The sequence below is a fragment of the Geotrypetes seraphini genome, chromosome 10 (assembly GCF_902459505.1).
Source record: "Geotrypetes seraphini chromosome 10, aGeoSer1.1, whole genome shotgun sequence".
NCBI lineage: Eukaryota > Metazoa > Chordata > Amphibia > Gymnophiona > Dermophiidae > Geotrypetes > Geotrypetes seraphini.
The window spans coordinates 25976152-26000380 of NC_047093.1; the positions used below are offsets into that span (position 1 = coordinate 25976152).

At 45.6% G+C, this 24229-nt stretch overlaps 1 protein-coding gene across 8 annotated transcripts in view; it reads right to left on the reverse strand.

Annotated features, from left to right (window-relative positions):
• Positions 1–23000, reverse strand: part of CACNA1G (calcium voltage-gated channel subunit alpha1 G) — a 574606-nt gene extending 551606 nt beyond the window's left edge. For 7 of the 8 annotated variants that reach the window (XM_033960654.1, XM_033960655.1, XM_033960653.1 and 4 more), the window contains exon 1: positions 22379–23000. In XM_033960654.1, the coding sequence (XP_033816545.1) occupies positions 22379–22608 (230 nt within the window). In that variant the 5' untranslated portion in view covers positions 22609–23000. The remainder of the gene's footprint in view (positions 1–22378) is intronic. The other variant, XM_033960656.1, reaches the window with a different exon arrangement.
• Positions 23001–24229: the final 1229 nt, after the last annotated feature.

The following is a 24229-nucleotide window of genomic DNA, read 5'->3' on the forward strand; positions in this document are numbered from 1 at the left end:
CACAACTGCGAAAGACCAAGCACGCAGCTTAGAATAGTTCTCGACTCCAACCATATCTTCCAGGTGGTCTCTACTTCATTCAACTCCCTGCGACAACTCCAGAAGATAAGGAACTACTTCTCAGAATCTGACTTCACCCTGTTCCGCATGGACTACTGCAACGCGCTATTCTACGGTCTCACGGCAAAGAATGCCCGCCATCTCCAATGTGCAAAAAAACACAGCAATCAGACTTCTAAAGAACCTTCACGCCGACGACCCTGTCTCCCAGGCTCTGCCATCAGCCCACTGGCTACCCAAACGCTGCATCTTCAAGGGCTTGATGCTAGAGTACAAATTCCTGCACAAAATGGCACCAGGCTTCATGTCAGCCAAACTTCCTGCATACGTACCAAACAGACCACTCCACTCCCAGGAAGAAACACGCCTCCACACTTCACGGATCATGCCCTTCAACTACAGAGCGCCAGACGACAATCTTGCTCCCATTTCTTACCAAACCACTGGAATCAACTACACTCAAAGGGCTCCTGAACTTTAGAAAAGCAATAAAAGCTTACCTCTTCACCTACAGTAATCCCTTCTCTCCCACCATATGTGTAATATAAGAATTGTATATTAGAACTAGGCCTTCTATATATATATATCAGTGTGCTGAAAACTTTTTGAGCTGCGGCACACTAACCTCAGGGCTGCAGCTGGAGGACACCTGGAAATGCATGGATGTCAACGTGATGTCATCATGCACATGCATCTGTACATGCGCGGATGTCCTCCAGCTGAGGCCCTGAGCCTCCAATTACCGCCGGTGGTGCCTGGGGGGGTGTTGCAGGAGATGAGGTGAGGAGAGGCGTCTCCTCCTCCTTGCCAGCATCTCGGGGCGCACCTGGAATCTTCCGGAACACACTAATGTGCTGCAGCACACAGTTTGCGATACACTGGTATATTTGCTACTAGGATAAACACATTGTTATCGTAAGCATAACAAACTGTAATACATTTTGACTATACAGTACTCCCTCGAAATTTGCAGGGGTTCCATTCCAGGAACCCCTGCGAATTTCAAAAAACCGTGAATGCAGTTTTTCGCCTGTCACAAGGCAGGGGAGGCAGGAGAGGGCAGCTGGAGCGCTGGTGGGTGAAGAAAATCACTCGCCGTCTGCTCCGACCGCCTCTTCCTGTAGTAAAGTCAGGCTATACCAATCAGGAGCTGCTTTGACATGCAGCTCCTGATTGGTGCAGCCCAACTTCACTACAGAAAGAGGCGGTCGGAGCAAACTGCAAATGAGCGAGTCCGCGATTCATGAACTGTGAAAAACCGTGAATTCACGGGAGAATACTGTATATTATATATGCTAGCCCAGGGGTAGGCAACTCCGGTCCTCGAGGGCCGGAATCCAGTCGAGTTTTCAGGATTTCCCCAATGAATATGCATTGCAAGCAGTGCATGCAAATAGATCTCATGCATATTCATTGGGGAAATCCTGAAAACCCGACTGGATTCCGGCCCTCGAGGACCGGAGTTGCCCACCCCTGGGCTAGCCTGTAATCAATTCGGAGTTTGTTGGGGAGAATGTGATAGAAAAGTAATTAAATAAATCAAGATTGCATTTCCCCATTCTGTGCTCAATCTGTTATGAGGATAAATTGAAGACTTTGTTTTCCAACGCTGTGCACACGAAGGTCCAATTCTCTAAACCAAGGGTCCCCAAAGTCCCTCCTTGAGGGCTGAATCCAGTCGGGTTTTCAGGATTTCCCCAATGAATATGCATGAGATCTATCTGCATGCAGTGCTTTCAATGCATATTCATTGGGGAAATACTGACTGTATTCGGCTGGGGACCCCTGCTCTAAATAGTGCCTTAGGTTAGGCAGCAGTACGCACTCTACCACTGCCTAACTTAAATGTTTGTTTAAGTTCAAATATTTTTATTAAGTTTATAAAAGTGTTCAATTATTGAATAAAACATAAAACAAATCAACATTGCAAATCATGCAGATTATGTGTATAATATATATATATATATATATACTAGTCTTTAAGCCCGTTACATTAACGGGTGCTAGAATATATATCTGTCTGTCTTTCTGTCTCTCTCTCCTTGGCTCCCTTTTTCTGTCTGTCTTTCTGTCCCTCTCCCTGCCCCTGTGTCTTTCTTCCTTTCTGTCTCCCTCCCTCCTGCTGTCTGTCTGTCATTCTTTCCCTCCATTTCCCTGTGCAGTAGTATTTCCACCTCACTTCCCTGCAACAACATTTCCCCCCCCCCCCCGACTTCCCTGTGCAGCAACAGCGGTATTTGTCTTCCCCTCCAGGTCCCTGAGCAGCAGTTGCAGCATTTCCCCCACCCCTTCCCTTCTCTTACCGCGATCTTGTCTGCTCCGTTCGACCCCTCCCCCGCGTTCTGGCCTGCTGCGATCTGGCTGCTCCGTTCGGCTCCTCGTGGCTGGAGTCCTCTTCTTTGTCGGCCCCCCCTTCCCTTCCCTTCCCGCGGTCTTGAGCTTCGGTCTGGTCTGGCCTGCTCGCCTTGCCGTATTTTTTTTTTTTAGTTGAAAGACGCGGCGGTGGCTCCTCTCATGATCCCCACCTGCGTCGGAAGTCCAACGCAGGCGGGGATCGTGAGAGGAGCCACCACTGCGTCTTTCAACTAAAAAATGCAATACGGCAGGGAGCAGGCCAGACCGAAAAACAGAACCATAAGCCGCGCATGCGCACTTCCTATGGGTCGCTACAGCTCACGGAAAACCAGCGCACGCATAGGAAGTGCGCATGCGCGGCTTATCGTTTTATTATATATATACAACTAACTTAATTGATTTAAATAGTGTTAACCGTGTCATTTTAAACCAATTAAAATGTCATTTTAATAAATGCAGGTGCCCATAGGTACCTCCAAAAAAGTCTGCCCTAATCGCATCTATAGAGGCACCTAAAAGCACCTAAGGTTACAATAGACATGGTTTACTCCAGAAACGGCCTTAGACGTTGATAGGATCCTCCATAGACGTGATTCTCGTGAAACATAGGAGTCAGGAATGTAGTGGTCAACAATACCTGCACCTAAGTTGCATTGTGAGGTCATAGAACTTTAGTAACATAGAAACATGATGGCAGATAAAGGCCAAATGTCCCATCCACTGTCTCCTCCTCTCCCTATTGGCTAAGGCTCTTTACACCTGCATTGTGAGGTCATAGAACTTTATGTTTATAAAAACATAGTAATATGATGGCAGATAAAGGCCAAATGGCCCATCCGCAGTAACCATTATCTCTAAGAGATCTCATATGCCTATGCCACGCTTTCTTGAATTCAGACACAGTCTCTGTCTCCACCACCACTTCCGTAGTGTGACTGACACACGATCCAGTGGCGTTTAAGGCGTCTATGCCAATGTAGCTCCATTTGCAGAATCTGGCCCTAAGTCCACTAGAAAATGTTTTAAAGACTAAAATATATGAGAGAAAGAAGAAGCGGTGCATTTCAAATACCAAAAAGGATGAAGAATATGTAAGCAGAATATTAATAGAAACAGCTTTAATTATGTTGTTGTATCAGGAAGAGTCAAATAGAATGAACCTGGACTAGATCGAGTGTTACTGTGGCAGAAATCAAGGGATGAGTTTCAAATGTTAAAGCCATTAATGAATATTTTAAAAAAAAACAAAAACCTGAATGTGTAAACAGAAATAAATCAATATTTCTTTAAATTACAGATCTCTTAATACAAACAGTCTCTCAGGATTGATTCATTGATCATGTTCAAATATTTATTACTTTAATAGGTGTCGATTCATTCTACTGAGCTCTAAAGAAAATAACTTTAGACAAAATTAAAAAGGTTCCGTGCAACTACATAGAAACATAGAAATAGACGGCAGATAAGGGCCACGGCCCATCTAGTCTGCCCACCCCAATGACCCTCCCCTACCTTTCTCTGTGAATAGATCCCACGTGTCTATCCCATTTGTCCTTAAAATCAGGCACGCTGCTGGCCTCAATCACCTGAAGTGGAAGACTATTCCAGCGATCAACCACCCTTTCAGTGAAAAAGAATTTCCTGGTGTCCCCGTGCAGTTTCCCGCCCCTGATTTTCCACGGATGCCCCCTTGTTGCCGCGGGACCCTTGAAAAAGAAGATATCTTCTTCCACCGCGATGCAGCCCGTGAGATACTTGAATGTCTCGATCATGTCACCCCTCTCTCTGCGTTCCTCGAGTGGGTACAGCTGCAACTTATCCAGCCGTTCCTCGTACGGGAGATCCTTGAGTCCCGAGACCATCCGGGTGGCCATTCTCTGGACCGACTCCAGTCTCAGCACATCCTTACGGTAATGTGGCCTTCAGAATTGCACACAGTATTCCAGGTGGGGCCTCACCATGGATCTATACAATGGCATAATGACTTCAGGCTTTGCATACGGCTGTTTTAATGAGCGTAGATGAACTTAGGGCCTCTTCTGTCAAACTGCGCTAACAGTTTGTAGCGCGGTGAGCCGCGCTGAATGGCCCACACTGCTCCCGACGCTCATAGAGTTCCTGTGAGCATCGGGAGCAGCGCAGCTCTCTGCGCCAAAAACGGCCAGCGCAGTTTGATAGAAGAGACCCTTAACGTTCAAATTGTATTAATAAACGGACAGGCAATACGTTGTTTGTTTGACTTTGCTGTATTTACGGGAGAAAAACCCTCACATTTATTGGGTAATAAATTGGCCTAGTGATTGCAGTGGAAGTACTCTAGAGATGCAGATGCACAAGTCGTGGTCAGGGCCTGTCACAAGGACAGCATCAGGACAGTCATTTTTGAAAACCACTGCTGCATTTAAAACTGTGAATTACCCGCAAAAATTGGCTTTTAGGAGACTGCCTTCACAATATGGGGATAAAAGAGTACAGTACTCCCCCGATATTCATGGGGATTCCGTTGCAGGAACCCCCACGAATCTCAAAAAACCGCAAATACGTTTTTTCATGGGGGAGCCTGAAGAGGGCAGCGGGAGAGGGCAGCAGGAGAGCAGCCGGATCGCCACGAGTGCAGGAAATCACTCGCGGTAAGCTCCGACCGTCTCTTCCTGCACTAAGTCGGGCTTTATCCAATCGCGAACGACCGGGAGAACACTTTGAAACAGGCCGTGTTTCGAACTTTATTTCTCAAAAGGAAGGAATAACGTGGGCAGAAAGTCAAAACGCGGCTCATCAGACACAGAGCTCGCCGTCACCATGATCGAGACGTTTAAGTATATCACCGGCCGTATCGAGATGGAAGAAGAGATTCTCTTTCTCAAGGGACCCTCGGCCACAAGAGGGCATCAGCTCAAACTCAGGGGCAGGAAATTTCATGCCGACACCAGGAAATATTTCTTCACCGAGAGAGTGGTTGATCCTTGGAACGATCTCCCGGTGCAGGTGGTCGAGGCAAACAGCGAGCAAGAATTTAAGAGCAAATAGGATGCCCATGTGGGATCCCTTAGAGGATTAAGCCAAGGGAACCTGTCACCAGGAGTGGGATCCCTAGGATAGTAGACTTGGGGGTGGGTCAGTAGAGTGGCCCTTATCTGCCGTCATCTTCTATGTTTCTATGTTTCTATGTTTAACGTTAGCATGGTGACGGCGAGCTCTGTGTCTGATGAGCCGCGTTTTGACTTCCTGCCCGCGTTATTCCTTCCTTTTGAGAAAGAAAGTTCGAAACACGGCCTGTGTCAAAGAAGGAAAGAGGAAAGATGAGTTAAGATGAAAGAGAAGGAGTTGTTTCCCACAGTCTGCTGGGCTTCGTGATTGTGTGGAGATTTGGTGCTGTATTGATCTGTGATTATTATCCTGCATTTCTGTTTCACTGCTTTTTTGCACACTTGGATTTATCTGGACCTCACTTGAATTCTAGTTTTTTTCTGATTTTTGAATATTGGATATTGAAGTTTCACCTATATTGCTGCTTTAATCAGTTCTTAAACTGATCTCAAGCTTTCATCTGCTCTAATCATTCTGTGGACTGATTTTTAGTGTCTTTTTCCCCCTTTTTTCTCATAATCATGAAGCCTTTGGTTTTGTTGTATGTTTCGTCTTATATGTGTATATGTTAAATTGATGGATTTTATACTTGATATTAAGATATTATGATATTGTTATATGAATAAACATTTTGATTATTATACATATTTAAATATTTCTTGCTTGCTATTAACGGTTGCTTGACTTATATTGTTAATGTGATTGATTGTGAGGGGTTTCTAGTTCTGTGTTGATTTTTTACACCCCTACTTTTTCTTATATTTTTCTCTCTATTTGTGTTCAGTTGTTTGAATCTAGTAAGTGTCAGGTCTCAAAGAATTCCAAGAAAGCGGAATTATGTATGAGGGATGGGGTACACGCGTGTGGCAGAAGAGTTGGGAAGGAGCGGAGGGGTAGAGAGGAGGATGGGAGGCGATGCCCCCCACCAAGACGGCACCTGGGGCAGACCATGCCACTGCACACACCCTTCAATTTTCAAAAGTATGCACGTATTTAAAAAGCTGGTACCTCACTAGAATATACTCATACACTCATGTCACTATCAGAGCCTAATGGCACCTGATTCGCAAAGAACTGCCTAACTCGAAAGCACACCCATGATCTGCCCTAACCACGCCCACTTTGAGATAGGCACCTATTTTCTATAGAATCGAGAGGTGTTCGAGTTAGGTACTTAACTTTCAGTTAAGTCCAATTAAAGCTAATATTGGCACTGATTAAGCCCTATTGCTCAATTAAATTAGGCGCAGATATTGGCGTCTAAATTTAGGTGGACTTTATAGAATCAAGGCCTAAGGGCCTATACAAATATGGCTGACAGTGCAGGGCAGCTCAGGGTGTAAGAACGAAGGGAAAAAGGAATAATAATTAAAAAAAAAAAGAACTGCACAGTAGAAAGGGGGAAGAATAGAGTAGGATGGGTGATGAAATCTGAGTCAGGTGGGGTGTGCCAGGCCAACACACACATTGGACCTTCAGGGGTGTAACTTGAATGAAAAACCTTTCAGCAAGTGTCAAGCATCATATTCACCAAAAAGTCTGAAACAAAATTTAACAATTTAACATCCTTAAAAAAAAAAGATTAATATATATAAACTAGTATTTAAGCCTGTTACATTAACGGGTGCTAGAATATATGTCTGTCTGTCTTTCTTTATTTCTGTCTCTCTTCCTCCCGCTGTCTTTCTTTCTGTCTGTCTCTCTCCCTGGTCCCCTTTGTCTGTCTCTCTCCCTGGCCCCCTTTATCTGTCTCTCACCCTGGCCCCCTTTATCTGTCTGTCTTTCTGTGTCTCTCCCTGCCCTGTGTCTTTCTTCTTTCTGTTTCCCTCCCTCCTGCTGTCTGTCTTTCTTTCTATCTGTCTCTCTCCCTGCCCCCTATGCAGCATTTCTCTCCCCCTCCATTTCCCTGTGCAGCATTTCTCCCCCCACCCCACTTCCCTGTGCAGCAGCAGCATTTCGATCCCCCCACACTTCCCTGTGCAGCAGCTGCAGCAGCAGCATACCCTCCCCCTCCATTTTTATGTGCAGCATCAACAGCATTTCCCTCCCCCCACTTCCCTGTACAGCAGCTGCAGCAGCATTCCCTCCCCCTCCATTTCCCTTCTCCCATCCCACTTCCCTGTGCAGCAGCAGCAGCATTTCCCTCCCCCCCACTTCCCTGTAAAGCAGACGCAGCATCATTCCCTCCCCTCCATTTCCCTCCGCCCACACCACAGCAGCGTTTTCCCAAACCCCCCTTTCCCTTCCCATGGTCTGGATGGCTCCCTTAGTCCCTTGCCGCCCCCTCCCCCTTCCCTTCCCGCAGTCCCGACAAACCTTCTGATTCCAGCAGCGTCCGCAGCACTCTAAACACGCTGCTTCGGGGCCTTCTACTGCCCTGATGTACTCTGGCAGGTCCCTTAGTTGTTTTGCAAAGTTTATTTTTTAGTTCAAAATCATTGTCGCGGCTCCTCTCTTGACCCCCGCCTGCATCAGAAGCCTTCTCTGACGCAGGTGCGCCTCAAGAGAGGAGCCGCAGTGGCGGCTTTGAACTTAAAAATAAACTTTGTCCGTCAAGTGTAAGGCATCTGGAGCCGGCAAGCCCGCACATCACCTTGGGGTCTGTGAGAGAGAGATCCGTTGTAAGCGTGCATGCGCACTCCTGCCGACCACAGACCTACAGATCAGGGATCAGAGAACACGGCGGTAAGAGTGCGCATGTGCGCTTAGCATTTTATTATTATAGATTGGAACATTGCTACTGAACACACAAAGGTCTAGGATTCAGTAAATGGTCCCCAAATTTAAGCGCTGGAAAAATGCTCTCTATAAAAAGGTGCTAATAAGCAAATTGGCTTCAATTATCTAATCTCATAATTAAAAAAAAAAATTAATTGGGTGATAAGTACCTATCTTCTTGGGCGCGATTCTACAAACGATATGCGCCTAACTCCAAAGTAGTCGTGTTTAGGGGTGGAGAAGGACATAGGCGCCACTAGACGCAATTCTCTAAAGGATCTAAATGCCTTTAACGTAGACCTTTAAAACCCAAAGTTTTAACTTTGGCGCGATTCTGTAATAGGTGCCTAATTGCAGTACAAGTGATATAAGGATAGGCGTCTAAATGCCATTTACTGAATTTCCCGCTGAATGCTTTTCTATAAATGGCGCTCCGAGTTGGGCGCCGTTTATGGAATAGTGCTTAGTGCCAGGATCCACATCCAACCCTGGGTGGGGGAATTTACACCAACTGAAACCTGGTGTCCTCCCTGTAAATTAGGTGCAGATCCCCTGAATTCTATAACACTGCGCACATCGTGAGGGAACGCCCCTGATCTGCCCATGGCCACAGCCCCTTTTCAAAGGCGCGCTGTAAGATTTGCTTTATAAAACAGCGCTTAGCGAGATGCATGCGTAAATCCAAATTGTTGACAATTAACGCCAATAATGAATTGATAGTACTCAACTATTGGCGCTATTTGACTTGTTAGCCAATCAGGATAGTATCCAGTTTTGCGTGCAGAAATTTATATGTCATTTAGAGTATAGAATCCAGGAAAAGAATACAATAGCTTGTTGGTTGGCAGTGGGAGAGAATCGGCATCTCTCCCGCTGCAGGGGGGGTGTCGCCACCGTTCTGAGGGGGGGGAGGTGTTCACCAGCGGTATGGATTTCTTGGCAGCGGGAGAGAATCGGCATCTCTCCCACTGCTGGGGGTTGTTTGTTCATTGACAGCAGGAGAGAATGAACATCTCTCCCACTGTTGTTGTATTTTTTTTTTGGGGGGGGGGGTTCTTTACACGTTTTTTCTGCACATGTGCCCATTGCTATCACCAGTGATGGGCACATGCAAATTTAGCAAAATCTTCGCTGCTGTTCGCATACGTGATTTTTTGAGAATGTCTCGCTTTCTTCAATTCGCTATCACAACGACTGCGTTAGCAGACCGTCACTTTTTAAAAAATACCTTTGAATATTCCATGTGTCAGGTTAATTAACTCCCTGTTAGAGCTTGGGTGTTCTTTCCGTATGAAGGAAAAGGCCTCATAGAAAAACACAAGGTCTGTTTGCTGCCCAAGGAGCGCAGCACTTATTCTCAGCCGTATCATGTGGCAATCATCCAAGAAAAAAGGAGAAATTGTGTTTATTTCTCCATGTGGAAATGCATTTATTGTAAATAAGTGCACTGTCTCCAGTGCTGACATAAACAGGGCAAGTGCGCATTCCAGCCTAAGTGGTAGATACATGTTTTTGTCTGCAATATTTTGAGAGGATATTCACACCGTTGCGCTGAATGCATTTTTTTTTCATGGAACGGTCTCTATAGGTACATACCAAACATCCACTCATTTGACCTTAACCTTCTTTTCCCCCCACACCCCAGTTTTTAAACTTTCCTTCTTTTTATTCTGACTGCTCTCTCCCTATGGTCTTGCAGCTTTAATCCGAACCTGCCATCACATGCCTTCATTTTCACTAAGAGGAGGAAAGCAGGAGTCTCCCACATTTATTTCCCTCACCCTCCTCTTCTGCATGAGAAACACTGTAATGACAGCCCTCAGAAAGAGGCCACTTTTCCCAGCTCAGCGCGTAGGCATTCTGCAACTCACTTATACAGGTACGTATCACTGTTGTGCAATCCTTGTACTATCTCCCCCTAGGGACTGAACACCGCATGTGCAACATTCCAACTCCTTGCTGGTCTCATGAATAAAGGACAAGTCTGGGAATCAGCTGCATGGAAGTTACGCCACCACTGGGTCAGCCCCTCAGCTTGCACTTAGTTGCGTAGAGGGCAATTGTCTAACAGGGTATCACAGGATGTGCCTATTCTATAGGTATCTGGGCACCCCAATTCTGTTTTAGAATACTTTCACAAACCTGCTTTGATGTGCCTAAATCTAGGTCAATGGTAGGCATAATAAATCGTGCCCAGGTGCACCATGCAATGCACGTATTCTCTATGCTCTGTGTGCAAGTTGATTAGAGCATGCTCTTATCATATAGTAGAATGCATAGTGTGCTTATATGCACAAGGCACACGTAGGGAGAGGGGAGACATGATTGAAACAGTACCTCACGGGATGTGTCGAAGTGAAAGATGATATTTTCTTTCTCAAGGGACCCTCGGCCACAAGAGGGCACCCGCTCAAACTCAGGGGCGGAAAATTTCGTGGCGACACCAGAAAGTATTTCTTCACAGAGAGAGTGGTTGATCATTGGAACAAGCTTCCAGTGCAGGTGATCGAGGCAGACAGCGTGCCAGACTTTAAGAATAAATGGGATACCCATGTGGGATCCCTACGAGGGTCAAGATAAGGAAATTGGGTCATTAGGGCATAGACAGGGGGTGGGTAAGCAGAGTGGGCAGACTTGATGGGCTGTAGCCCTTTTCTGCCGTCATCTTCTATGTTTCTATGTTTCTATGATGGGTCATTTGGCCTTTATCTGCCATCATGTTTCTATGTTTCTATAATCAGAAAGTTCTATGACATCACAATGCAGGTGTAAAGAGCCTTAGCCTATAGGAAGAGGAGATGCAAATGTTAAGAGCCTTAGCCAATAGGGAGAGGAGGAGAGAGTGGCTGCTGCAGACACCAGAAAGTATTTCTTCACAGAGAGAGTGGTTGATCATTGGAACAAGCTTCCAGTGCAGGTGATCGAGGCAGACAGCGTGCCAGACTTTAAGAATAAATGGGATCCCTACGAGGGTCAAGATAAGGAACTTGGGTCATTAGGGCATAGACAGGGGGTGGGTAAGCAGAGTGGGCAGGCTTGATGGGCTGTAGCCCTTTTCTGCCGTCATCTTCTATGTTTCTATGTTTCTATGCCCAGTTATAGAACTGCATTTATAATGACTGAGTTTGAACACTGGCAAGCTTCGCAGTTTAACTCTTCCAATATTCCAAAAGCAAGAACAGAAATCATTTGTGTTCACCCATGGCTGATTCAGCTACAGAAAGAAAATGAAATTTCCTCATAAGCCCAAATACTGTATGACAATCAACGCTATTTCCTGGACCAGCGCCTTTCCCAACCTGTCAGCTAAAGCTTAGCAAAACCTCCGTTATCTACCTAAACCATCAGAACTAAGCAACTACCTAAGCAGAAAACTGACATTCTTAGCCCCAGTCTACTTCAAATACCCTTGCGGCATGTCACAACCACACAATCGTCCAGAAAGATTTGGAGACATCAGTGAGATTCTGCCAACATCACGATCTGGTCTGTGTGCTATGTGAAATGCATTCCCCCGGGCCCCGAGACACACGAAGGACCCCGGCTGATGCAAAAGCAGGTCATACCAGTACATTGCAAAGTTTATCAATTACCTCGTAACACAACAAACCCCAAATTGGAACTCATCCACCGCCAAGCGAGAAAAATCTGTAAATTTACACAATCTGTCCTTGCCTGACAAGCACAGCAACTGAATTAATTGAATTAATGACATCAGGGAATTGAAAAGTACGAAGGGAACAGATGTGGCTTTAGCAGTGACCAGTCTTTCTCTGAGCTTCACAGCCCAGCCGGAGCTTCCAGTGTTCTGGGAGGAAAGAAGTGGGACGATCCCCTTTATCCCCACCCCCCCCCCCCATCACCTGCTGAGGGTAGCAAGAATTCTGCTCAGCATTAATCTCATTTGTATAAAAAATGGGGGGAGGGACCTCCACTATGAGCATTTCTGGTAAAAACATTTTTACAAGTTTATGGTTTTGAAAGATTATGGTTTGAATTGTCATTTTGGCAGAACAGAGAGCACAATGCTTTGGAAAACATAAACAGCCAAATATTTAAACTCCTGGGACAAGCATCAAAATGTCATAAAATTATAAAATGTCAGAGAGAAAATGTCACTGTTTAGCAACTTCCAGGGTAGTTATGCTCCTAAGTGACAAACATTAATCTAAATCAATACCTTAGGACAAAGGCAATTTAAGCATTATTTTAACTGAGATGTTTTAACCTATGTCTTCATGACTCCTTTTTTACTTCTGTTTTAAGAACTATTGTAGGGTTACCATATGGCTCCAGAAAAAGGGAGGACGGATTGAGATTTTACTTCCATTGCTTTCAGTGGAAGTAAAACCCGGATGTCTCAATCCGTCCTATTTTTTCTGGAGCCTTAAGGTAACCCTAAAAGGAGCTAACTTAATTCTACTAGGCCAGGGGTGTCAAAGTCCCTCCTTGAGGGCCGCAGTCCTGTCGGGTTTTCAGGATTTCCCCCAATGAATATGCATGAGATCTATTAGCATACAATGAAAGCAGTGCATGCAAATAGATCTCATGCATATTCATAGGAGAAATTCTGAAAGCCTGACTGGATTGCGGCCCTCGAGGAGGGACTTTGACACCCCTGTACTAGGCACATGCTTCCTGCAACATGGCAGGATCTAGGCTTTGAGTTTCACAGACATTGGTCCCCATGCCTGGTGCCTTCACAAAGGATGAGACAGAGGGACAGATAGCATGTGTTATGATTTTCCAGACAGAATTTGATACTCCTGCTCAGAGAAACATGTATTAATAGTGCCTCTTTATTAAGGATATTTTTCTGTATGTTATTATGGCTTTCCATGGAATGACAGGTGACCAGCCAAAATATGAATCCAGGTCACTTGACCAAAATACTATCTGTATCTCCTAAAATATACATAAACATATTTATACATACATTCTATATCAGCAGTTTAATGCTGAATTGTTGTTACACAGAGCAATGTGTATGTCTTTGGTAATTTATATTGGTATTGTGAAACAACAGTTCAGCCAATCTACTTATGATACATAAATTTGAATCAAAAGCAGCCATATTTTCTAAAAGATGAGTTATGATTACTAAAATCTGGGAACCCCTTGTTAAAGTCTTGTCAAGCTGTTGACTCTAGGTACATAATATAACATATCTATCTCCCACACGCACATATACATATACAGAATATATATTTATCATTCCCTATATTTAAAGTTTATATAGCATTACAGTCTGAATTACTTGTGAAATGGTATATTATTATTATGCTTGCTATATGTTTGACTTGTTGTTGGAATATCCATCTCTTACTAACATTCCGTTGATGTAAATTACTTTATTGTATGTTACTACATTTTTCAATAAAGTTTCATGAATTGAAAAAAAAGAAATACTAATGTAAGTCTGTACTTTCATGCCTAACTTTAGGCACAAGCGCTCATGCCATGGTGTAAGTGCTTGCGTCTAACTGTTGGCAATTAGGTGCGTAATTCCTAGTATTCTATAACCTGTGCTCCTAACATTTTGGAACACCCCTGACCCACTCATACCTCTCCCACATCCAGTGGCATAGTAAGAGGGGGCAGACTACCCCAAGTGTCAGCTTCACGGGAGGTGGGCCTCTCCTCCTCTCTGCCCCCGAGTACCTCCTTAAATGTTTGCTGGTGCGAACAGCATCTTCCACTAGCTGTTCACACCAGCATCAGCTCCCTTCTGACATCACTTCCTGATTGTGGGACCAGGACGTGATGTCAGAAGAGAGCCAACACTAGTGTGAGCAGTGGGTGGAAGATGCTGCTCGTTCCGGGGCAGGGGGGGCGACACTCAAGCAGCGGGGAAGAGTGGGGGGGGGGGGGGGCGGCGCAAATGGCATGGCACCAACCTCCCTCACTAAGCCACTGCCTACATCCATGACCCCTAGAAGTTGCATGCCACAAAATCAGTGTATGCAGCTTCTAGAATAGCAACTAATGGCAGCCGGATGTGCAAATGCTCACTGGTGCCAGGTAGTGCCAATTCACATCTATTTAAGCCAATAATTGGCTGTTAACTCCAATTAACAGCCAATTACTATATTATGTTGTACATGCAGCTGCCTTTATTCTATAAGTCTAACAACAATGTGGGACTAGATATTAAATCTTCTTAAGAGTTCACCAGAGAATAAATGTGGAAGCCTCAGTCCCACCACTCCACTGCTGTATCGTTTGTAACCGCGGAAAGAATTATGTGGTGACCTTCATCATTGGCTGTTCCGCATTCACCAATCTCAAAATATAAATAATTTTCAATATATTTCAAAACATAATTGAAGTGTTATATGCAGTTCTCTCTTTGTTTATTATTTCTAGTATGCACTTATCTTTGCATCCGCCAAACCCTGGGAGCCAGACCCGACATGTTTCGCGCCATTGCGCTTTATCAAGGGTCTCCCGAGGTAGCTGCTGCCATCTGACTCCAAGTGAAAGCTGGCTCCCAGGGTTTGGCGGATGCAAAGCTTTCACTTGGAGTCGGATGGCGGCAGCTACCTCGGGAGACCCTTGATAAAGCGCAACGGCGCGAAACATGTCGGGTCTGGCTCCCAGGGTTTGGCGGATGCAAAGCTTTCATTTGGAGTCGGATGGCGGCAGCTACCTCGGGAGACCCTTGATAAAGCGCAACGGCGCGAAACATGTCGGGTCTGGCTCCCAGGGTTTGGCGGATGCAAAGCTTTCACTTGGAGTCGGATGGCGGCAGTTACCTCGGGAGACCCTTGATAAAGTGCAACGGCGCGAAACATGTCAGGTCTGGCTCCCAGGGTTTGGCGGATGCAAAGCTTTCACTTGGAGTCGGATGGCGGCAGCTACCTCGGAAGACCCTTGATAAAGCGCAACGGCGCGAAACATGTCGGGTCTGGCTCCCAGGGTTTGGCGGATGCAAAGCTTTCACTTGGAGTCGGATGGCGGCAGCTACCTCGGGAGACCCTTGATAAAGCGCAACGGCGCAAAACATGTCGGGTCTGGCTCCCAGGGTTTGGCGGATGCAAAGCTTTCACTTGGAGTCGGATGGCGGCAGCTACCTTGGGAGACCCTTGATAAAGCGCAACGGCGCGAAACATGTCGGGTCTGGCTCCCAGGGTTTGGCGGTTGCAAAACTTTCACTTGGAGTCGGATGGCGGCAGCTACCTCGGGAGACCCATGATAAAGCGCAACGGCGCGAAACATGTCGGGTCTGGCTCCCAGGGTTTGGCGGATGCAAAGCTTTCACTTGGAGTCGGATGGCGGCAGCTACCTCGGGAGACCCTTGATAAAGCGCAATGGCGCGAAACATGTCGGGTCTGGCTCCCAGGGTTTGGCGGATGCAAAGCTTTCACTTGGAGTCGGATGGCGGCAGCTACCTCGGGAGACCCTTGATAAAGCGCAACGGCGCGAAACATGTCGGGTCTGGCTCCCAGGGTTTGGCGGATGCAAAGCTTTCACTTGGAGTCGGATGGCGGCAGCTACCTCGGGAGACCCTTGATAAAGCGCAACGGCGCGAAACATGTCGGGTCTGGCTCCCAGGGTTTGGCGGATGCAAAGCTTTCACTTGGAGTCGGATGGCGGCAGCTACCTCGGGAGACCCTTGATAAAGCGCAACAGCGCGAAACATGTCGGGTCTGGCTCCCAGGGTTTGGCGGATGCAAAGATAAGTGCATACTAGCAATAATAAACAAAGAAAGAACTGCATATGACACTTAAATTATGTTTTGAAATATATTTAAAATTATTTATAATTTGAGATTGGTGAATGCGGAACAGCCAATGATGAAGTTTACCACGTAATTCTTCCCGCGGTTACAAACAATACAGCGGTGGAGTGGTGGGACTGAGGCTTCCACATTTATTCTCTGGTGAACTCTTAAGAAGATTTAATATCTAGTCCCACGTTGTTGTTAGACTATCGTATCATTTGGACAGATATTAGATATTACACTTAGCCATATACTGGTGGGTTTATTCTATAAGTTGCATGCCCAAATTTGTGCACTAAGCATGCATTTTGGTGCACAAAGCTATATACTCTGGGGAATTATGACCCCCCAACCTGGGTTTGCTGCATCTGGTGTTCCTCAATCACTGCTCTGTCAGCCATAGCAAGTTGAGGAACATGAGCTTGTCTGTATGCATCCAGATGCTTGGGTTCTTTCCTCCAAACATTGATGCAATCCACAGCAAGTTCATTTAAAAGAACACAAAACCCCTAATCTAGTAAATGGTATGGAGAAACTGGAATACGAGGATCGACTTAAGAGACTGGGTTTGTTCTCCCTTGAGAAAAGGAGACTGTGAGGGGATATGATTGAGACCTTCAAAATACTGAAAGGAATCGACAAAATAGAGCAGGAAAAATTATTTACATTGTCCAATTTGACACGGACAAGAGGACACGGAATGAAGCTAAGGGGGGACAAGTTCAGGACAAATATCAGGAAGTTCTGCTTCACGCAGCGAGTGGTTGACACCTGGAATGCTCTCCCAGAGGAGGTTATCGCGGAATCGACCGTCCTAGGATTCAAAAGCAAACTAGATGCACATCTCCTTACGAGAGGCATAGAAGGATATGGGTGACTAAAAATTACGCCAGGTGTACACCTGGCAGGGCCTCCGCATGTGCGGATCGCCGGACTTGATGGACCGAAGGTCTGATCCGGAGATGGCGCTTCTTATGTTCTTCTGCCCCATCTGTAGTCCATTACCAGGCATCCATTAGGTCCCATTCATTAGAGCAGTGTCTCTTAAACTGTGTGCCATGGCACAGTGGTGTGCCTGGAGAGTCCAGACAATGGGTGTGCCACAAGAGAGTCCAGAATTTTACTTTATTTTAAAAAATTTCATACGTATACACTAGAATAGATGACACGTATGCAAGAGTCAGTCAATGTTACGAGCATCTGTGTGCGTAAGGATACAACCGCCCAGGCAAGCATCATTCTTTGATGTGATTGGTCCTGGAAAACTAATGGCAAGTAATTTTAGTTTGATTTTTTTTTTTATGCAGTAGTTATCCTAACAAGAGCAACAAAGCTTTGTTACTGTTTGGATCTTCTTATCTTTGCGAACTTGGATTTTCAGCTCTGACAAAAATTAAACTGAAAAAAGAGAATGAAATGGTGGATGATGAAATGCGCATTTGCTTGTCGACTATCGAGCTGCATTTTGAGTTAAGTTGCTCTCAAAATCAAGCACATCTATCGCACTGATTAGCAATTCTATTCTATTAATTTTAGTTTCATCGTGGTTACAGTTACCCATACATAACTTAAAGAACTTTAAATAAATAACTCAAATTTAATTTTTTTGTTGGGTTTGCAATTTTATAAATTTCAATTATAATCATTTGCTCCGTTTAGTGTGCCGGAGCTAAAAAAGTTTGTGAGGCACTGCATTAGAGTGTTTTCTCCCATTCTCTGTCTAATAAAAGAGGACCTTGGTGAAAAAGGCCCCTTCCCCAAGGCCACAGACAAACCTTTTAATGAATTCCATCTGTCCTCATTAAACAGGCCACAGAACCTATTCCTCCCACATTAACTGGGCTCTTCCTAAACTAGCCATTCCTTTTACGAGGGTCATTTCATAAATAATGCACACTATTTTTTTTAATGTACATGGTTTTTTTTTTTTGGGGGAGGGGGGTTTCAAGTATTTCTTTACAATCTTTCAATATAGTCTCCCTGCTTTGCAATGAGTGAGTCCCAATGTCCGTGAAGCTTCATTATTCCGTCCAAGACACCGTTTTTGTTCAGTTACCGAATGGCTCGGGTACCGGCAGAAGAAAGCTCTTCCAGAGATGCAAAACGATGTCAACGCATAGGTTGTTTCAACTTTGGAAAAAGGTCAAAGTCTGGTGGACTCATGACTGGACTGTAGGGAGCATGAGGTAACACCTCCTAGCCGTATTTGCGCAGTTTTTCAATGATGACATTCCCTATGTGCGGGCCAGCATTGTCGTGAAGAATGAGTGAAGCAGCCAAGAGCAACTGAGGTCGGGTTTTGTGCATTTTTCTGCGCATTTTTTGCAAAATCTTATGATAATACACTGTTGTGATACTTCTTCCGCATGGAACTTTGTCTGTAATGATGATGCCTTCATGATCATAACCAAAAATCATCATTTGTTTGACTTTTGATTGAGCTCGTCGAAATTTTTTTGGCCAGGGGGAATTTGGAGCTCTCCACTCGTCATTGAAAAACTATACGGATACGGCTGGGAGGTGTTACCTCGTGCTCCCTACAGTCCAGACATGAGTCCACCAGACTTTGACCTTTTTCCAAAATTGAAACAACCTAGGCGAGGACATCATTTTGCATCTCTGGAAGAGCTTTCTTCCGCCGGTACCCGAGCCATTTGGCAACTGAACAAAAACAGTGTCTCAGATGGAATAATGAAGCTTCCCAGACATTGGGACTTGGTCACTGCAAAGCAGGAAGACTATATTGAAGGATTGTAAAGAAATACTTGAAAAAAATAATAAAACATGTAAATTTAAAAAAATAGTGTGCATTATTTATGAAATGACCCTCATATAAAACAGATCCACCCCATTTCTAGTCTTCCTAAGTGCCCTGGTATTGCACCAGATTCACCTTATCTCCCAAGTCCCTCAGAGAATAGGTTGTTAAATGGTAGATAATTTGGCTCTTTACTGATCAAAAAGGGTGAGGGGAGCATTAAGTCTAGCTCAGGGGTGGGCAACTCTGGTCCTTGAGGGTCGGAATCCAGTTGGGTTTTCAGGATTTCCCCAATGAATATGCATGAGATCTATTTGCATGCACTGCTTTCAATGCATATTCATTGGGGAAATCCTGAAAACCCAACTGGATGCTGGCCCTCGAGGACCGGAGTTGCCCACCCCTGGTCTAGCTAATTGTATTCCCTTAGTTCAGAGGATCTGTTTTCAGCCTTTTGTGCTTTGTATATAGACAGATTTCTTAAGCTAGAAAGACCATATTAAAACCTATTTAATGCAACTTCTAAATCCTAAAGCTCAGCATATATTCCCAACCAAGAAAATAATAGGATAGATTAATAATTATCCATCTCATGCTCTCTATAAAACTGATTGCCATACTCGTGGGGCATTGTTTTCCTTCTGGCATTGAAGAAAATGCAAGTTAAGTAAAACTGGCAGAATTCCAAGCCCAGATAAATATCAGATAATTATTACAGAATCATGCCCAATGGATTGCAAGCACACTAGTTACTTGAATTGACTTTTCATCAGTTTGCTCAAATCTATTCTAAATTACCAAAATGGAGATAAGATGCCTACAGTCCATCAGGAAAAGCCCATGTAATCAAAACTTCAACTTCGAGGAGCAAAAATGAATGCAAGTCAACCTGAACCTAGAAGTACTGCAAAATACTTTTGTCTTTAGACAGAGAGCACTCATTAATGAGAAAGAAGGTTCAGTCCAGAAGGTTCCTAGTTTCTCTCTGCCCCTTTCTGCTGCAGGAGACTGGGGCTCAAATTTGCTCAGTGGATTTGCAGCTTATACACATGCCAATGTCTTGGATTTCCCCCCCCCTCATAAAAGAATAACACTTCCTGTGGTCTTTTCCCTTTCATACACCTCCCCATCGTATCACAAGTGCAGAAAAACAATTCAGAGTAACAAGTACAGCTGTTGTTTAAATTATAAAACTAGCAGCAATCAACCCAGAGTATATTCTGTGATGTAAAACCGATCTGGATTGCATATTGCATTCACCGCCACTATACTGCATAACCCAAACCAGCAAACTCCAGAAGCCGGCTGAAAGAATCCTAGCCCGGCAACGTGATAACTAGCAATGAACCCAAATGAATAAAAAGAAGAGACACCTAACATAATTATGGAGATAAGACACAACCCACCCACTCTCCCCACCCCCGGTTGTGTACAAAAGGTGAGGCATTAAGGCAATGGCAAGCATCTCTTCAGGGATCGAGAGCATCCAAAGACCAATCCATAATCTGGTATCAAGAACCTTGGCCAAGAGCATGCCAAGCCAACCATGGCCACCATCACTATACACACCTCTTCCCTTAAAGTATTCAAAACCTTCCCTAGCTCTGCAGAACAAACTACTTAAAGGCAAAATATAAGGATCAGATCCAGGATCTCACGACCCCACATACAAAAGGATGGGGGTCAGAGCACTGCTACAGCCCAAAAGATCTGTAAAATGACTTTATGCACACTTAAGGGGGTAACCTGCAGGGAGTGGCATTTTGCAACCTCAAATTATTGTAGGGGTAGACCGAATGGACCATTTAGGCATTTTTCTGCGGCTGTACAAAGTTAGGATGTCATTATCCCGAGGCCCAGAAACTCAGGTACAGGAAGAATAAAAGGTTCCCCCCCCCCCCCCCACTCGTTTCATTGTTCCCTTAATACTGTTATATATTTTTACATTCAGGGGCAAAATCCACTCTCTCAGCTAAGCTGCCAGCCTGTTTCTCGGCAAAATATGTTTCTGTATGAAAAGGATCTGGAGGTTTATTGTGATTCTGCAAAATCCGGCTATGTGACAAAAAAAACAACCAAAACAGTAATAGATGAGAAGCAGCAGCGCTGGCCAAGGTAAAAAAAATAATTCAGCCTCCTTTTGGGTGTGCTTTGTGTAAATGAAAGTGCTCTAATTAGTCAAACGCATCCCCCAACCTCAGGTTTTCACCTATACAGAATAGAATGCTCCTTTGTTCACTTTCTATTGTGGTAATGAATTCCAGGTGTTTATTACGGGCAATTGGTTCTATTTTTTTTCCCGATGTTGGCTAAGGACAAGACGATTATTGGTTGTGTTGTTCAAGCGAGGACTAACATCTGATGCTGCCTGGAATTGGGGTTACGAACGCGATTACCGGTTATTGCTGCTGGTTAAGGGAAAGGGTGTGAAGGAGGGTGGATACAATACACATAGGGATGAAACCTATCTTTCTTTATTGGGGAGGGGGACATTATGCTTGTATTAGAATTAGGTGAGAAATATAGTCGTTGTAAACAAATAAATCACACCCGGATCCATCTTTAAAAAAAAAAAAAAAAAAAAAAGCTGATAATTTTACATTTTAAACTGGGAAGCAGAGTCTTGTGCCAGATTGGGAGGAGGATTAAAAAAAAAAGCTGTCTTCGAAACAATGGGTATCCCAGATCCTTTTTCTCACACCCTGAATTATGCCAGTTAACTTTTCTTCCCTTGTTAAAGGAGGACGACCAGCCCTCTCCGCTATTTCCCTCCCCCCTCCTCCCCAATTTTCATCCTCTCCCTCAGCATCTTGCATATCGTTTCCATTCATTTGAGCCAATCTTCTTCTGTAATTTCACATTTCCACTTCAACCCCAGAGAAATCCCTGCCTAGCGAGTCAGGGAACATTGAGAACCCCCCTCCCATTCCCAATATTCAAGAAGACTATCCATAACCAGATTTGGGGGACAGAAGTGAAGAGAGAACGCCCAAGAAGCTGCAAGGTGAGAGGATGCTCGGAGAGTGTTTGCCCTGTTCTCACTATCAGCAAGTTGCAGATCAACTCCCCGGGTGGCCTCTTGTCAATATTTGCCTTCAGATTTAATCAATATTTGCATGCAAATTAATCTAAGCACTCCCCCCCCCCCCCAACAACAAAAAAGCCACATCTGTTTTCAATTCTGCAAAATTCACAAACTCCAGGCAGTACCTAATTCGCAGTCTTCACATCTGCAAAACATCCCCCATGTGGCTGAACGAGGATAGGGAGCCTTGAGCGAGATCGAAAGCCTTGTTACCTCCAAGACCAAGGAGGAACCCCCTTACACCAGGGGTGTCAAAATCCCTCCTCCAGGGCCACAATCCAGTCGGGTTTTCAGGATTTCCTCAATGAATATGCATGAGATCTATTAGCATACAATGAAAGCAGTGCATGCAAATAGATCTCATGCATATTCATTGGGAAAATCCTGAAAACCCGACTGGACTTTGACACCCCTCTCACCAGGATGGGTTTTCTGTTACCCCTAAGGGTAATTAATACTCACAGGGAGGATTGATCTATGAGCCAGATGAGCGATGCCTCCTTACTTGTAGGTCAGGGCTGGGCTGGGGTTTGAAGCCCAGGTGGCCAGTCTTACCTTGGTCTAGGTCCGAGGGCTATAGAGAAAGGATATGGGTTACATACAATCCGGAGGCACCAGCTCCTGGGTCTGCTGTCCTGGCTCAGGTAAAAGAAGGCGACCGGTGCCACACTGGGGTAGGGCAACCCTTCCGCCTCGACGTCCCCGCTCGCCGCGTCTTTGTCCCCGGTTCCAGACCTCACCCTAGCTCCGGACAGGTCGTTCAGGCGGATGAAGGTTTTGGGTTTGCCCGGCTCCTGCTCACTCGATCCATCCTCGGCCATCCTCCGGGCAACAGTCCAGGATCCTCGGTCCTCGGGCTAACGAAGGGGGGAGGGGGGTCCTCACAGCGCCAACGAGCCCCGGGGGGCGACCATGGCGTTGTCTCTGGCTCCGAGACGGTGCTGGGATGGGTGGCAGCTCCTGACCGGGTCCGAATGCATGCTCCGGAGTTGGCAGGCTTTCATCGCCTCCCCAGCAGTTGCAGTTTCTCGCTCCCTACCTGGGGCAGGAGATCGGGGGAGACACCAGGTGTTGTTGAGGTTTCCTGTTATTGATCAGCCCATTGATGCAGAAGATTTTCCCCCCCAATAACTATTTAGTTCAAGAGATCGTGCTGCCCCACTTTGGTTTGCCACCTAGGGGGGGGTCCACGCCCCCTCCTCTCCCCCCAGAAAGCCCGAAGCCCCCGGTTCCCGGGATTACTCCATGTGACCCCCTCCCCCCCCCCTGGCGCTGGGGATCCCTTAGGGTGACTCTGCCTTGCTGCTCGTCCCCTCCCGGTTCAAGGAGTCTTGGCGCACTCCTCCCTCGCGTCGCTACCAGTCGGGCAAGAGAGCGAACGAAAGCTGAAGTCCCAGCTTCATTGCACAGCTGGATCCTGGAGTCCAACTTCAGGCGCTAGCTCGGCCCCTTTGCCGGAAAGCAGCCAATCGCCTTGCCGGCTTTGTCCTCTTTTGTCTCCCATTGGTTGGCAGCCCTGGCTATTAAGCGGAAGGGGCCGGCGCCACAGCTGGAATCTGATTACAGTGCCTTGAGCTCGTGGCACTCCCGCTCGAGATGCAGCGCACGAACCAGCCTCTTTGGAATAGTAACAACCAATCGGGAGGGACAACGAGCCGAACCCCTTTTCTGATTGGACTATTTGACAGTGGGACTTCTGTGCCTAAACTAGGGCTGCAAGAGTTCTGCTTATTAATTTGATCGAGCCTGAGACGGCGAGGAGTGTGCGGCGCATGCGCTCGCATCAAAGCCCGCTGGGCTGGCTCTAGACTGAGCTTAGAGCTTAGCCTTGTTTTCAAGAAGTTATTTGAAGTCACGTTGAGTTAAAGCGCCTCTAGGGTAAACGCCGTATGGAAGAAGGGGAGGAAACACAAGAGAACAGATGAATAAAGGCGGCGGAGCCGCATGGGTTTGCCAAAATTCAGTCAAACCTACTGAAACGTTTCAGGCCAGAAAATCAAACAGGAATTTATTGAAAGAGTGGTTTATTCCATATGGTCAAACCTAGGAGGAGGAATTATTAGATCTTTAGAGCAAAACGCTATAAGCTTGGAGAAACTGCCTAAGGCCTAAGTCCTAAGTCAAGGGCTATGAAAGACGGTGAACGTTAAACTGAGGAAGGGCAAGCAAGTGTATAATAGATCGGCTTTGTACTGAGCACCCTAGCCTAGAGGCTTTGTAAAAGGTTGAAACTGCATCGTTTATACGGGGAACAGGAGAACTGGGAATTATAGAACTGCCCAGTTGCAACATGCATTTTAATAGAATCAAAGCTTACAAACATCTTCACTGCTTTGGAAATAAAACAGTCCAAAACTTCAAAGAAACCAGTTACGCCTCTTCCACTCATTTCACCGTGGGAGTTGCTGGAAGGAAGTGACAGAAAGGGTTCTGACGGGTAAA